This window comes from Protopterus annectens, chromosome 14.part0 (genome assembly GCF_019279795.1).
Source record: "Protopterus annectens isolate FY-2018-M chromosome 14.part0, PAN1.0, whole genome shotgun sequence".
Taxonomy (NCBI): domain Eukaryota; kingdom Metazoa; phylum Chordata; order Ceratodontiformes; family Protopteridae; genus Protopterus; species Protopterus annectens.
Genome location: NC_056748.1, coordinates 1,109,915,234 through 1,109,933,143, shown reverse-complemented (window position 1 = coordinate 1,109,933,143; position 17,910 = coordinate 1,109,915,234). Strand labels below are relative to the sequence as shown.

General features: G+C 42.2%; 1 protein-coding gene across 1 annotated transcript in view; it reads right to left on the bottom strand.

Moving 5' to 3' along the window:
• PALD1 (phosphatase domain containing paladin 1) overlaps nt 1-17,910 on the bottom strand; it is a gene marked incomplete in the record, with an annotated part of 1,459,376 nt that overhangs the window by 787,396 nt on the left and 654,070 nt on the right. The window contains 1 exon segment of the mRNA XM_044056896.1: nt 8,206-8,357. Coding sequence (XP_043912831.1) covers nt 8,206-8,357 — 152 coding nt within the window.

The following is a 17,910-nucleotide window of genomic DNA, read 5'->3' as shown; positions in this document are numbered from 1 at the left end:
ACTTACTGGCATGTCTTGTATGCCAGGCAGAGATCTCTCAGCAGCCTGTAGGACACAAGAGTATAGAGATGGGGCTTCAAGGTGATTCATATAAGACAATGTGTTTATACCCTGGATTCTCCTGGTGAGGAACCTTTGTGGGTGTTTCAGCTGTTGAATATGTCTAGCCAGGCACATGCTGGAGAGGGCATCATATTCAATAATTGGTCTGATAAGGGCGGAAGAAAGTGACACCAACTTCCTTGGACCTGGATGCCATGCCCTTGCTTATAAATTGGGCGACATAGAATGAAAGATGTGGGATTTCAACCGTGATGTGGGAGGTAATGGATGAATACAGGGGTCTTGAAGGTTCCTTCAAGTTCTGCTCCCCTGAGAGTAAATAACAGTGGCCCACAAACAGATGATTGAGAGTCAACAAAGCCAGTAGGAAATCTGTCTCTATGAACAAAGGGAAAACACTTGTGAAATGGAGGCAATGTTATTTTCTTTGGGGAAGATAACTATAAACCTGCACATGCTATTATGCACACACTGCACCAGTTTTATGTTTCCTGCCGAAGATGGTCACTGGTAGGACATATTCCACAGCAGACAGCATAACTCCATTTCCAGTGCAGACCCTGCTTCAGATATCAGGTAGTTAGAAACTATGTACAATATTCATATGTAGGGCTTGGATTTTACTGGTCACTTTTTTGGTATGTTCTATAAGCACGAGGGATGGAAGAAAACTAACACCAAGGTATTTAAGTGAGTGCATTGGCTCAATGATCATTCCGTTTAGTGCACTGATGTACCACTTGGTTAGGACGCATCTATATAATAACATCGCAAACTGAAAATATTGAATGCTCACAAGAGCGAAAATGCTGAAACTCAAATTCGGTATTTTGTGGGGCTGCGCCCCTCACACCCCCTGCTAAATATATATTCCAACTTCGAGATTGCACTACAGTGAGGAAAGGGCAAATATCCCAATCTTCATTGTACTGCGATCTCAAAACCGACCCTCGACATTTCAGCACTTCCCTGTTGTGCCGTTCGACATTTTCACTTTGCGATAATAAGATATAGATCCGGTTAGGACACATGTCTGCCACTAATTCCTCTCATATTGTGGTTTTAATAGCCTCATGCTTTGAAACCCAGTGTTCTACATAGGATAGTTAAATCCTTTAGAAAGAGAAGAGGTAAGCAGAGAGAAAGATATGCTTATATGGCAAACCGCCATGTTATCCACAGAAAGGAACATATGCATGAATGGGAAATTGATTGATATTAAATGATTCTTTAGATGGACAGTTGTGAATTAGTGGTACACAGTCCTTTATGAAACTCGTATTCATGCAGAGTGAAGAGATTTGTTCCACAATTTTTCAGGCACTTAAACAAGTGAAAGTAATTTAATAAGATGATACAGCTCAGGTTTTATCTTTTGATACAACTACTGGAAATATAATTACAGTGGGGGTTTCAAGTTTGGGGACACTACATGAAAGTGATATGCTTATTACGTACATCTTTGGAGGATGTTAATGAAAGTACTGCATGCCCTAAGGAATTTTGTCAACAAGCCATCAACTCCATGATAAACAAGATGGTGAACAGACCTGAGCTAGTGCTTTGCTTCCTGAATTGCAAGGCAACAAAAAGGTGAAATCAGGTAAATGCATACATTTTTTTCCCTTTCTGAAATTGTAGCCAATACTGGGTTATCAGACTCCTTACAGATGTATATGTCTGGTTGCCAGTGCCAGAAAACACAGACGCTAGAGTGAACACTCAAATAGAAAATAATCCACAAAAACAAAGATGAACTGCCAAATAAAATAAATATGAAGTTCTATGTAATAAAGAAATGAAAGTGCTCATTTTACTTTGCTGACCCGTCTTTGGCATTTATTTGGCAGTTTATCTTTGTTTTTGTGGTTTCTTTTGCTCTTTAGTTTTCTGGTTACTAAATAGAAAATAATATTTTAACTGCGTGCAGCGTGCCTTATGCTATAAGCAGAAGAGAATGAATACCTAGCTGTACGTTTAACTTGAGGTTTGCCCCCAACCAGCTACATTGCTAATTTGTTGGGATAGTTTTACTCTAGCTACTCCCTTAAGTTTGATTTGAGAATTAATATGAATGCAATATGCATAGAATAATAGCACAGACATTTTAATACGTATGTACCTTTTATATTACGTACATGATTGTAAAAGCAGGTACCTCAAATCACTGCACTAGCAGCTGTTGCTGACTTGGTGCCTTAACTCCTAAAACTATTAAGAGACAATTTCATAATCGAATTGCTGACTATCACCAGACTTGTCTCTACATATTTCCATTGATGAAACGTACTTACAATATTAATGCTTACTGTAAATATGTGGACTGGATCCATTCCTGGAGATGAGGATACAGTGAGGATGAGCTCCAACCTGGGACTAGATCCATTTCTGGAGATGAGGATACTGTGAGGATGAGCTCCACACTGGGACTGGCTCCATTCCTGGAGATGAGGATACTGGTGAAGATGAGCTCCATACTGGGACGAAATCCACTCCTGGAAATGAGGATACTGTGAGGATGAGCTCCATACTGGGACTGTTTCCATTTCTGGAGAGGAGGATACTGTGAGGATGAGTTCCATACTGGGACTGGCTCCATTCCTGGAGATGAGGATACTGTGAGGATGAGCTACATACTGGGACTGGCCCCATTCCTGGAGATGAGGATACTGTGAGGATGAGCTCCATACTGGGACGAGATCCATTCCTGGAAATGAGGATACTGTGAGGATGAGCTCCATACTGGGAATAGCTCCATTCCTAGAGATGAGGATACTGTGAAGATAAGCTCCATACTGGGATGAGATCCATTCCTAGAAATTAAGATACAGTGAAGATAAGCTCCGTACTGGAATGAGATCCATTCCTGGAAATGAGGATACCATGAAGATGAGCTCCATACTGAGACTGGATCCATTGCTGGAAATAAGGATACTGTGAAGATGAGCTCCATACTGGCATGGGATACATTTCTGGAGATGAGGTTACTGTGAGGTGAGGTGTTGTGGTCTATATCCCTTTTCAATGCCATGTAGAAAACAGAGAAAGTACTTAAATTAGCAGAGTGGCGTGATGACTGTCTTTCTAAAAGGGGTACAAGGAGTGCATATTCCAGTTAGAATGGGTTCAGACTCCTCAGCCTGTATATAAAAGCGTACACCAGCATGGTGTAAGGAAGACATGGTCCAACAACAGAACCTCCAAATTCAGGAGGATCAATGCAGATTCCATCTCGTCCATGGATTAGTGGATCAACTTTTTGCCCTTGCAAAAACACTGGAGGGTCATGGGACTTTGCCCATCTGTTCTGCATGTGTTTTGTGGACCTGTAAGAGGTGGTAAAAAATATGTGGCACCTCTCACTGGTGCTACAACAATATGTACTTCCCGGTCTGCTGCATGTCATTTAGCCCCTGCATCTGTGGCATGTGAGCTGAGTCTGAACTCTCAGTGGTAAGTGAAATGCATCCATGTTAGGCTTAGGTTCACAGGTGTGTACTAGGCTAATGGCCCTGGAGCCTTTACAAGCCTAGACCATTGGATTACCCTGACATCATGCCACAAGACCTTATTTTCCAGTGCCTCTGGTCGGGTAGAGCCACTGGAGTGATCCCCAGGGTGAATTTTCTATTTCCCATCCACTCATCCAGATTTCTCTTGAAGAGGGCCAGTGAGGTGCTCTATTTGACATGTATGGGAAGTCTGTCCTATAGCATGAGCAGTCTCTGGGTTACAAACCTGTCTCTCCAGCATGTTCTTTTGATTGTGGTAACGAGGTTGAGGTTCTAACAGAGCTGGGTCAAACATGGCTTTGTAAGTCAAGCAGAGATCGCCTCTAAGTAGACGATATGAGACAGAATAGCTGGAGTTTTTTTTGAGTCTGTCCATATAGGACAAGTGTTTAAAGCCTAGAATCCTCTTTGTGAGGTAATTTTGCAGCCTCTACAGTTGTTGCAGGTGTCTACTGAGGTACATGTCAAATGGGGCATTGTACTTGATGACTGGTCTAATGAGGGAAGAGTAGAGGGAGGCAATGACCTCCTTCTTCCTGGATGCAAAATCTTTAGTAATGAGATGTGCCACACAGAAGGATTTTCTGACCACGGTGGCAATGTGGTGGTCAAAAGAGAGGTTGCTGTCAACCTTTGTTCCCAGATCTCTTAGAATGCCTTCTGTGTTCAGTGGACTACCATCAATGTGGCAATTCATGAGAACTGGGTTTTTCTCAAAGGGCATGACGACATTTCTTGGTATTGAGCTTAAGGCCATGGTTCTGACACCAGTCGTTGGTCTCAGTGAGGCCTTTCTGTAGGATGTCAACATCACTTGGGGAGTTAATAATGGCTCCCAACATGTAACTGTCTGCGAACTTTGTCAGCCAGAATCCCTTCGTGCTGGCCTGAATCCCTTCGTGCTGGCCTGGACTTCTGAGAAGTAGATACCAAACAGGAGAGGACCCAGGACCAACTCCTGTGGGACTCGACTCGTGACTGGTCGGCATTCTGACTTGGAGTCAGCTACTTTCACACTGTGGGCTCTATCTGTGAGCCAGTTTGCAACCCACCAAGTGATATAGGGGTTGAAGCCTAGCTTAGTGAGTTTTTCTATGATTCCCGAGTGGGGAATGGCATCAAAGGCCTTGGCCAGATCAAGGTAGGCTGTATGAACCACCTTACTTTCATCCACAGCTCTGGTGACTGACTCAAAGAAGTCGACCAAGTTGAGCAGGCATGATCTACCCTTCACAAAACCAAACTGTGTGGTATCCAGAGTTTGGAGATTCCCTATATCCTTGTTTATTAGGTCCATGATGAAGCATTCCATAGCTTGTCAAGCTAATGGGACGATAGTTCCCAGGGTCTGTAGTTGCCCCTCCTTTGTGGAGGGGGATGACTGTAGCAGTATGACATTCGGTAGGGACAAAGCCTGAGGTGAGGCTGTGACTGAACAGGGCACATAGGTGAGGTGCCAGTTCACTCTGTAGCTCATGTAGAATACATCCAGGGATATTGCCAGGTCCCATGGAAGCTGTATTCTTGGCCTTGACAGTGCTGTTTTAACCTGTGCAGCAGTAATAATGGGTGCCTGGCAATTTACTGGTATTGTGATTGGTCCTTTGGGGTGGGAGAGAGGCGTAAAGTTAGCACTGAATCTGTCGGCCAGTATATTGGCAATATCTGTTCGCTCGGTATAGGAGGTACCATTGTGCAGTAGCCCAGAGCAAATCTGGGTATTCCCATGGAGATTCTTTACATAACTATAGAAGGCATTGTGGTGGTCTTTACTATCTGCTGCAATTCTGTTTTTATAGGTAGATTTAGAGGATTTGATGAGGGATCTGAACTTTTTGAGGCTGATAAGGGAGTTTTTCCAGTCTTGGGACTTCACCTTATTCAGCATCAGTTCCCTCCTTCTGTTGTAGTGTGTTTATGGCAGGGGACCACCAGATTGGCTTCCTTTTCTTGGAGGAGAGCATCTTGGTTCTATTGGGTATGGCGAGATCCATGCATTTGTGTACATGTTCGTACAGTGCATTGGTGTATGATTTGGCAGTTATGTAACTATTCTCCATTTGCATTGGTGCTGTGAAGATGGCCACCTCTGTTTTTAGGAGCCGAAAGTAAACTTTGGAGAAGTTTTTCATGGTGGTTATCTTTGCGGGGGGGGTATGGATTTACAAGGTGATTAGTTTGTGGTCAGATCGAACCAGGGAGGAGTTAACTATTGGTGTAGAGCAATGGTCGCCCATGTTAGTAATGACCAGGTCAAGGATGTTGCTAGCGAGGGCAAGAACGAGCTGGTCCAGAGCATTGGAATTAATGAATTACAGGAAATGTTGGACAAGTGTATTGGTACATGATTAGTTTTCCCAGTTAATGGAGGGGTAGTTGAAGTCACCCAGTATGAGAGTGTTGAGTTGGACCTTAATATTCTCCAGGGTGCTTAGAAATGTGGAATGTGAGTCTTGGGTCATGGTTGGGGACCTTAACAGGCTACGACCTGAATCGCCGTTTTACCCAATGTTAGCTGCATCTGAAGTATCTCTGATGTGTTATGTTGGGCTACCAGTCTGGAGGTCTGCACATCCTTTATGAATATGGAAACACCACCACCTTTGGAGCTTCGGTCCAAGTTCTGGGGCTGAAAGGTGTGGAATGAGTTATAGCCTGGTAGTGCAGGGGTGCTTTCTGCTGCCTTGAACCAGGTCTCTATTACAGCACAAATGTCTATGTTCTCCATTTTAAGGAGTGCTTCGAGCGAGTGCATTTTGTGTTTTAGACTTCACCAAGGTCGCGCCTTGTATATTCCTATTTCAAGACGCAGTCAAAGTTCTTAGAATATCCAGTTTCAGGATGTAAGAATTGGATCTCTACTGTTTGCAGACACTCAGCCTCAAGTGACTAATTTCTACTGGGCACTGTAGTCATCTGCTGTGTTAAATGGCAGAGATGAAAATCAACACTTCGAAGTACAAACTTCTCTCTCCCGGAAAAGCAATAGCCTTCTCTCTGCAGTTTAGATAAATAAACTCCTCCATTTGAGGAAGCTAAGCATCCTGCATTTCATTCACAAGGGATGACAGAAAGGATTAAAAGGCTGACCAGCAGATGGGTACAACAGTGGAAATACTGCAGGTATTTGTACAGGACTGTTATGGTGAAGTGTGAAACTCTGTAGGATGAAGCTCTCAAATTACAAGTCACTCTATGTCCTTATATTCCTCTATGGTCATGAGCTTTGTGAAGTAGCTAGACGGATGAGGCCATGGACAGAAGAAGTAGAAATAAAGTTCCATAGTGTAACTGCGAGGCTCACTTTCCATGACAGAGTGGGAGTTTAGAAATCCAGGAGGATCTTGAAGTAGAGACACTATTCTAAAGGACAGGAGGATCTTAGAGACACTATTCTAAAGGACAGAGAGGAATCAGTTGAGGTGGTTTGGATACCAAGTGAAAATGGTCTTAAGTACCTCCAATGGGAAGTATGTGAGGCAAAGCTCAGATGAAGGACACCCCAGGACAGAGGCAGGAAGCACACTGGAGAGATTACATATCCTATCTGGCTTGGGAACACCTTGGCATCCCACAGGAGTTTATGCAAACTGTTTACAAGAAAAGCCTTGTTTGCCCTGCTGACCTTGCTATCATCAAGGCCCTCTCTATGATACGTAGCAAGAGAAAGGATGACTGGATATATAGCTGGATCTACCTAGCTACTTTCCTATCTATTTATCCATCTTTTAACACACACACAGTATGTATATATTTATATATCTGTAATATACATTATAAATACACTAATACACAAGCACTATCACATGTGCATGCTGTGTGTATCTGTCATATATATGACTGCAGTCTGACACATTGACTACAAGATTAATGGCCATCATCGACCATATTTAACCAAAAGCCACTAACACATCGTCCCACATGCTGGTCACATACAGTCAACAACTGGAACAAACCTTATCCTATACACACTGCTACAAATTTCAAAGCACTGTCAAGTACAAAACATAATGCTTTTCGGCTTCTGCACTATTTATATTCCTCACAGATATAGAACCAGCAAGTTAAGACATGAAAAAAATAATAAATCAAACTTCACTATCATTTCCTCACACCAGAGCACAAACAGCATTCATGTGGCCCCCAATTCACCCACAAAATGACAGCTTTGTTCAAACACCCCCATACCTCTATAAACAAACTCCATGGTCACACAACTGTTTCCAAAGGGAAAACACAAATTAACAACTACTGTCGACTTAACATGAGAGGAGTATAGCAAAATGTCATAGAATATGCATTCAATGGGCAATGCTCCTTTTCAACAAGCTGTGAATTTGATATTATACATTGCTACCATATAAATATATTTCTATATTTTTGTTCTTTCCTCTGAAGGAACAGCTCAGCAAAGAAGAAAACTAATACTATAAGTAGGAATCTAAACAAATCAGTGTTGTGCATAAATAATTTTGTTAAAATTCCACACCACAACTTTCTGATCGCACATCTCTTAATATTCTTTCACTGTTTTTTTAACACAAGAAGTTACAAATGCATTCTGCACTTTGGACAGATTCAACAACCAAGGATAATGACAGAGATAATTACCAGAAAACGTCCTACTTACTCCTGTCTTTCTGTGCATCCCTTACGGTGGTAAAGAACAAGGACCCCAAGGATCATGGCTAAGCTAGTCCTGCCGACCCCCACCTGGCAGCTGAACAGCAGTGCAGGAAGTGAGGCAGATGATTCTTTCAATAGCAGCAGACTTGGATTTTCCTGAAATAGGATAAAGGACGGTAAATAAATATAAATACGCTGATGACCCAAGTAGTTTAGAGTACTAGTCATTAAAAAAAAAGCACAAATAAATTAAGTGCCAAAAGTCTGCCTAATCTCTTAATACAGTGTTTAAATAATTCACTATGCTGAAAGACAAAAAAATGTTACTTTGATTTTAAATGGTTAGTCGTTTATTCTGCTGGTCCTTTACACTTAAAAATTGAAGAAATTTTTTTTGCAATTGTATGTAACATTTGAAATTACTCTGAAATGTACTAGGAGATGTCATATGTACTTAGCTTTCAGAATGCAGCACTGCCTCATACAATTCCTACTGCCCACAGAGTAATGAACCAAACTATACTGGCGAGGTACAACGGGAAGGATCTGGAATCACACTAAGGCACAATCATAGAACTGAAGACAAATGCACAAGGCAAAAAAGGTTAAGCATCATTATATCCCTAAACAAAGGGCTACTTAAGTGAATGACGACTACCTACCTCTATGTTCTAGCCCAATATTCACCACACAGACAGGAAGACTCCTTACTTGTACACTTTCCTGGTATAAGCTCTGAAGCAATAACACCAGGTGAAATTAGATGGCTTCACATTTTCTTGTTAAACACATTCTCACCCACTCATATTCAAATGTTAACTGCAATGACAACTCATTACAGAAACAGCAAGCCTGCTAAAAAGAATCAATTCGACTGCACACTTGCCTGCTTTCAAAATTATAACTACCACTGTCACTATGGCTGACTGTATAATTGGATATAGGCCCAGATGTGTCAGTTGGTGAACGGAAAAGATGAGCAGAGTGCTGTGTACAAAAGGAATTCCTCAGAGTTTCTTCTTACAATAATAAAAAGCTTCTCACTCTATTGCATTTTCTGCTTTAGTCACAACAAACCATGTAAATACTGTCTTGAGTATGACATTTTCTTTCTGTTATTTGTATTGTAGCTACTGTGCTTTAACTCTTCACAATAAACTGTATTATTATACAACACCATACCTTGATGAAACTGATTTCTCTGCATTATATTTTATTGTAATCAGGGTAATTATGACAAATATGTAAATGAATGTCCCAGAGATTTTTTATCTGGGCCTCAGTTAAAAAGGAGTAAATTCACCCATCTGGACATTCAAGGTGAGCAAAGCAAATAAACATAAAATGATCATTTCCATAGGCTGCTCTCTCCTCATGCATACACGGTACATAAAGTGGTCAGTTAATCTAATGCCACCATACTATCCATAATTATCTGGGGATCATAGCAAAATCCCACCTGTAGGTGACTTCTGAAATTGCGCACATCTGGACTGTGCTACCTTCTGAAATAGTGTCACACCAGCAAAACACCACATTCTTTATAAATTTACAGAAAAACTATGAACCACTGCAAGTCTGAGCCTCTTAAATTAAAGAAACTTTCTTCAGTGTCCTCTGCTGGACATGTACAAAAGATGGTACCTTTAAAGAAATACATGTCCAGTGTGTCTAACTCAGTGACCGCCAATGTAGCACATTATAAACTATTATTATAATATTGCCCTGAAGTTCTTCACAAAAAGAAACGTACTTATAACTCCTCATAACACACAAAAAAATCAACTTCTGGTATAGTGGCACACTGATATTCATATTCTGATATTCAAGCCATAAATGTGAATATATCCTGGAAAAAGAGAGTTAAGGCCACTGTGGAGCAGCTGGTCCATTCTATTTGAAAAAGGTATATGAAAGGAAGCGTTGACTTTGTAGCTGTATAACAGAAGGAAGCAAAAAAAATGGCAGAGTGAAATCCCGGGCAAATCAGTCACCCGTGTAATATTTTGGAAGGAGATTCAGGACTTGAAATGGTCATTGCAGGCAATCTTGCAGCACATGAAAACTAGCTGGAAGAGGTGGACTAGGTATTTAGTGAACATACTTCTGCTATCCAGCATGTGATGGGAGAGAATGTTGAACTTGGGGCTAGACTGGATGCCAGGGTAGCTAGTCTGGACTGGACTGTAAAGTAGCTTATAGACCTAAAAGATCAATCATGATGGAAAAACATAAAATTGGTTGGGGTGCCTGAGAGGGACAATGGAGGGAGACTGCAAAAAAGTAGTAAGACAACAAAAGCTACAAATGGCCAATACAGTAGAGGAGGAGCGCCTGATCGATAGAGAGCACTGCACTGCTTAGAGAAAAGTGCAGAGTAGGGAATGAAAAACAGACTGACTATTACCAGACCTTTGAGTTGAAGAAAAAAATCCTTGTAGCAGTCTGGCAACCAGAGAAGAGGCTGATGTTCGGGAAGCACCATGTTTTCATAGATGAAGACAATTCCTAAGAAACCAGGAGGAGAACAGGAGCTTTCACATAATTTATAAAGATTTGTAAAATGAGAGGGCTCAAATGACAACTGCTTTACATAGCAACCCTAGGGGTCTTCATTCTTGGATAGATGTGCAAGTTTGTAGATCTAGAAAGGGCAATGGACAGATTACAAGAACCAGTAAACCATTAGGTTGAAGCAGAAGGGGACAGAGTAATCAAAGACCAACAGAATAACATGGATAAAGCACCAGGGTGCTAGACAAGCAAATGTGTTTTTTTTCCACTGCTACCCACAAAAGTAGCAAATGAAGGCGAGACTTGACATTATGAGGGATGCTTGCAGGAAAAAAGAGAAAGAGGAGGCTGGAATAATTGATTACCAGTCTGACATACTAACTGGGTGTTTGCGAATTAAAATTAAAGACAAAGAATTATTTAGGAAGGGGTTAACTGCTATGAACTCCTGGCTGACTCTTGAGGAGAAGCTGGGAAGACTGACCTCCACATTTATCCATGAAATTCTGGCTCCGTAAAGTCTGCTCCTCAATTTTTCCCTTAGAACTTCTCTACTTGCAATCTAAACAGTCTATTCTCTCTCTCAAAAGCTCAGCACTTGCTCCTAAAGCATTTTTATATAGGTAAAGTACTTATATACTAAACAAAGTACTACATAGTCTAGAATCCCCTTGAGTACCCATGTCCCTATAGGTCCCTTCTGACTCAGTTACACAGCAAACTTTTTCACTTTTTCTAGCATGTCGAAGGGTCAGTTGCTAGCATCCTCTCCTGTTCAGCTGGTGAATCTGGGCATCTTGAGGCAATGTTACAATTGCCTCATGTACACAGACAACCCACTCCTTCTCCCACAAAACACAAATACATGTGAGAGATGCAACTATATAGCCAAACTGGAGGCTGAGCTCTCTCAACTCAGGACTGGCAAGACCAGACAGGAGGAAAAGGAAACCACGCACACCACAAACCCAGTTTCACATAGAACTATCACAACTGCAAAACAAACACAAACACACAAAGACATACTCGGAGGCACTGATCAAAAATCTACCAAAACTACAGAGGCCTCCAAAGCAGACACCTAAGCAACTGCCACCTCAAGACATAAGACATGCAACACATAGTTCTCAAAGTCAGTGTGCTAACCAGTCACAGCCCTTAAGGCCAAACACAATGCCAGACACACTTGTTATAGGTGACTCCATAGTCAGACACACCGACGCCCCACTCACCAGACTGAACAAGGAAAAGATCACAGTAAGCTGCCTGTCGGGCGCTAGAATCTGCCACATAACACAAGCACTCAGGTCACTCCACAGCAAGTACAAGTATGACTCAGTCATTGTCCATGCCGGTGTGAACGACCTGAGACATACCTCCCTGGACTACATGAAAAGAGACAGAGGAGCTCTCAGATTATGTAGCCCAGGCCGGTATGACCCTGACCCTGAGCAGTATCCTACCCTCACCAAGAATGATGCCACAATACAGAGACAAAATGATCAACTTTAATAATTGGCTTAATTACTGGTGTCATTCTAAGGGGATCCAATGTCTGTCTGCCTGGGATGACATGCTTGACAAGCCACGCTGCATCAAGGACGGCTTGCACCTATCACCCTGGGCTTCCGGATATTGGCAAAGGCTCTTGCCACCCCATAGTGCCTTTTTAGGCAAGGCTCAAATGATAAACCTACCCCTAGAAAACAAAATGGAAAAAACTAAGGGTAATACTGCTCAATGCCAGAAGTCTAAACCTCAAGATGCACGCCCCGTCCTCAGTATGGAGAACATAGATGTCTGTGGTGTGACTGAAACCTGGTTCAAGGCTCCTGAGGGCACCCCAGCACTATCAGGTTAGTCCTCATATCATGCCCGCCCCAAAATCCGGACCGAACCACAAAAGGAGGGAGTATCCATATTCATAAAGGATACCCACACCTCCAGGTTAGTGGCAACGAAGCATCGGAGACCATCCAGGTGCAATTAACCATAGGTAAAACTGCCCTCCAGTTTGTAGCATGCTACAGACCACCCTCTCAAACTCAGGAAACCCACACAGCCTTCCTGAAGACACTGGAGAGTATGAATGTCTCTCCAAACACCATCATACTGGGTGACTTCAACTACCCAAACATAGACTGGGAACATTACTCAAGCCCCAACACCCTAGCCCAAAGGTTCCTGGAGTTCATAAACTCAAATGCTATGGAACAACTAGTCACCATTCCCACAAGAGGAGAAAATATTCTAGACCTGATCATCACAAACATGGGGACAAAATGCTCCACACCGGAAGTGCTATAAAGGCTGGATAATTGAATGTGTGTTTTTATCTCAGTAATATGTTTATATTAGGTTCTATTAACTATTAGCAAATGTATTTTTTACGTAGACCATAGTGGACAATTTCATATGTATATATGTATACATTTTTCAATGTATATTTTATATCTTTATAGAATATATGCGCTTATTTTTTAAGTAATATATATGTTTGTGCTTGACTCATTAAGCCCAGAGTGTCTTTATTGAATGTAATTAAGCAATTATAGTTTTAATTGAATGTGATATATAAATGACTGTCTTATATGGTTTGAATACAGTCTGATGAAGCAGAGGAGGTGAAAGCGCTAACTGTACCTATTAAAAGAACGTTCGTTTTTGTTTTAATGTGACCAGTGTGTTATTTTGTGCACTAGAATTTTACCATCTTGGTGTATGGAGTTTTGAGGAGCCTGCTTGTACTTCAGTTACCTCGTATGAGTGCTTGGATTGTTATTTTTGAACTGGTAACTGGAACTTTACTCGCCTGGATTTACATCATTGCTTGTGATAAATTAATCTCACTGGAGATCCACATCCCGCCCCCAAGCCCAGCAAAAAAGACCACAGTGAAGAACTTCTCAAAAGCAAACTTCACACTTCTTAAGACTGGAGTGGTATCCTTCAAGGCCCCCGAGCCAGTGGAAACCACAACCCACACTGCTGAAACCCTTACAAATGCCTTCTATGAGCACCTCCAGAAATATATGGATCAAGCAATCCCTAATAAAATCAAGACACTTTCCACCAAAGGCAGGCGCCCGGTCTGGTGGACCCCAGCCATAAACAAACTCTACAACAAGAGGAGAAAACTACTAAATGACAGAGCAAAATCCCTAAAAGGGAAGGCATCTCTGATCAATACTAGCAAAAAAACTACGATCACTCATAAAATCATCCAAGGCCAACTTTGAGAGAAAAATCGCTAAAGACACAAAAGACAATCATAAGGCCTTCTTTAGCTATGTTAGAAACCTGGGTGGAAACTCCCAGATATGCTCAGAATTAGTCCAAAATGATACAAAAATCACTGAACCCACAGACATTGCCAACATACTGGCAGACAGGTTCAGTGCAAATTTCTCCCCTCCCTTCCCCCCAAAAGGAGAAATATCTATCCCACCAGAGTCTAGCCTCCCAAACATCTCAGATGCCCAGGTGAGAGCAGCTCTCTAAAGCAAAAAACACAGCATCAATGGGACTGGACGGTGTCCCCGGCTGTGTGCTACACTAACTCAATGAGGAACTAAACCCACACATAAGGCTGCTGTTTAATCTTAGCCTTACTACAGGATATGTACCCAAAGAATGGCGTACGGCAACTGTGGTCCCACTCCACAAAGGCGGTGCTTCTACAGACCCTGGAAATTGATAAGCTTGACGAGCCTAGTCTGTAAAGCTATGGAGAGGATCATAATGGAACTCATAAATAAAGACATTGGGGACCTACAGACACTGGATCCTACCCAATTTGGCTTTGTCAAGGGCAGATCCTGCCTATTGAACTTGGTCGACTTTTAAACAGTCACTAAGGCCATTGATGAGGGTAAGGCAGTTCACACAGCCTACCTTGACCTAGCAAAAGCGTTCAACACAATACCCCACTTGGGCATCATAGAAAAGCTCACCAGCTTAGATGTAAACCCATATGTCACAAGACGGGTTGCAAACTGGCTCAAGGACAGAACCCACAGGGTTAGAGTTGCTGGTGCCATGTCAGACTCTAAGCCGGTCATGAGCGGTGTCCCACAGGGCTCAGTCCTGGGCCCCCTCTTGTTTGGCATTTATTTTTCTGAAGTGCAGGCAAACATAGGGGGATTGTGGCTGACAAAATTTGGCACCATAATTGACACTCCATCAGACACAGACCACCTCCAGAGAGTTCTCATAGAAATGGATAACTGGTGCCAGAGCCATGGCCTTAAGCTAAATGCCAAAAAATGTATAGTCATACCCTTTGGGAAAAACAAGGTAACCCCTAATTACCACATAGGTGGTAATCCATTAAACACGGAAGAAGTTATCAGGGACCTGGGGACCCAAGTTGACAGTAACCTCTCTTTTGACACTCACATTGCCAAAGTGGTTAGGAAGACCTTCTACATTGCCCACCTGATCATGAAGGGATTCACATCCAGATCAGGAGAGGTCACTGTACCCCTGTACTCTTCACTTATCAGACCAATGATCGAGTACAACGCCCCATTCGGAATGTACCTTACCCGACACCTGCAGCAGTCGGAAAGACCCCAAAAGTTCCTCAACAAAAGGATAAAGGGGCTCAAACATATGTCATATGCTGCCCGACTGAAGAAACTCCAGCTCTATTCAGTCGCATACCGTCTGCTCAGAGGTGATCTGTGCCTGACATACAAGGCCATGTCCAACCCGGAATTAATGGACATGCTCCACCTCAAAAAATCCAAATCCACCAGAGCCACGAGAGCAAGAGACTTAAACCTCAACACGGATATAAATAGGACGTGCTGGAGGGACAGATTCATCACCCAGAGACTCCCTACACTATGGAACAGAATCCCAGTCCATGTGAGGCAGAGCCCCTCACTGACTCTGTTAAAGAGAAATCTTGACGAGTGGATGGGAGATCGTAGGTTTACCCTGGGAATCATCTCTGTGTCACTGCTGGACAGAGGCACAGCAAACTAATGGGTATAGTATTCTCATCCTAAGGGGTGGTGAAAGCCACACACACTCTGGCTAGGCTTATAAATGCCCTAGGGCAGATAGCCTAGTATGAACCTATGAACCTAAAAGATAAATGTAGACGCAAACTATGACCAGAGAAGCAACTGGGACTTATTAAAACATATTGATAATAATAATAATATTAGTAAAAGACTGGGGATGTACTTTGAGGTTTGGTAGTGCTATGGTAGTTTCCTTTATTGTTATAATATTTTATTCAATTAAATTCCCCTAAGAGGCTTATTCTAATGTGACTCCACAAACTCTCCCATTCATGCAATCAGAGCAGTACTGCAACTCCTGTTTCTGTAAGCTTTTTATGAATAAATCAGGTTTTTCTACTGTAAATAGTCCATCTCTTTTTTAATTAGTCTGACCCCCAAATCAAGACTGCTGGAACTTACAGCTTTATGTTTTACCAACTTGAGTTTACCTCTGAGCAGGTAAATAGCTCTACATGTTTCCTAACACTGTGTGACTGATTGTTTTCTCAGATATTTTCTTACTCCACTCTCTTGGCTCAACCTGCTCCATTTGCTCTGCGGGCTCAATCCGCTCCCCTACCCTGCCCTCAAATCTGACGCGCCCCAGCACCTTTACAATTAAACTTCTCCGACCACGCCCACACTATAATTAACCTATTAGAATCAGCCCCACACACCAACTCATCTTTGTTACTCATTCCACCATTTCTGACTTGGTCACCTCCCACTTCCTCTGCCACACCCACCTCCTCTCTCAGTTAACACAACACCCTACTGCTAACGCACTACACTATACCCTTTACTACTATTCTTTCTTTCTTATTCCTTTCCCTCTTACATCTACCCCACTCTACACACATTACCCCATATATTTCCACCACTTGCCAAACTCTAATTTCGACATGCTAAAAAACCCTCACTAGCTCTAACCTCTATATTCCAATATCTCTGTTCTCCTCTAACTACTCGACCTCACCACTCTCCCAATTCTCTTATTCTCCCCTTTTTCATACAACCTCTATACATCTCAAAAAAGAATTACCCTCCATAACCTACATCGCCCCCTATCTCTACTTCCACAGTAATTCTCTCCTCTTTATCAGAAAACTCTTTCCTACTGTCTGTAATCCAGTTCCCATACCAAATAAACTCTGCTACCCCAACTTCCAACCCCAAACAATATAAACACCTAACATCCCTCCTCTCTCTGCCGACATACACCCTAACCCTGGTCCCTCATACAAACACTCCTCCAACCCAAAATTGCCACACACACACACACCCTAGCCATAAAACTCTACTCTTTGCTACAATTAATACCCGGAGCCTATGTAATAAAATTCCTGATGTTCATGCCTGGATCTCCCATAACAACCTAAAATTCTCCTCATCTCTGAAACGTGGCTAAAACCACATATAAAAGATACTGAAATAACCCACCCAACTATAGAATCATAAGAAATGATAGAGCCCAGAACAAAGGTGGTGGAGTAGCCCTATTCTCCTCCTCCTCCTTAACAGTAACACCCTATACTAAACCCCTACCCCAATTTGCTACCGCTGAGCTAACCTTGGCCCTCCTAAAAGTTAATAACCATAAAAGCATATGCATAGCCACCCTTTACATACCTCCAGGTAACAATATCCCTAGTCTAGAGGATATCCTATTATGGATCACCAACACCATAAATAATGAAACAATTATACTAGGTGATGTTAATATTAACTGGTCTTCCATACACTCACCTATGCCTTCTCAGTCTATCAACTTATATAATTCTACCCAGCTAATCAGCACCCCTACTACACTAAACAAATATAACACCACAAGTAGTATCCTAGATTGGATACTAGTCTCCCACCTAAACACTTTTTCGGATAGTGGTACCCTCCCTGACTCCCTCGGCGATAATCTTTCTGCTTTCGCATACTACTCTCCTTCTCCCATATATCTACAGCACAAATACATCTCTACCCGTACCTTAAAAGATTTCAACCTTCAAACCTTCTCAGACTCTTTAAAACAGACTAATTGGAACCCTCTAAAAACCCTTCCTCTGGATATTGCTGTCTCTTATTTCAACACAGCATTCACTAATCTACTCAACTGCTTTGCCCCCTCCAGAACTAAAAGAATCATATCCAAAACTGTCCCGTGGCTAACCAAACAGACCAAAACC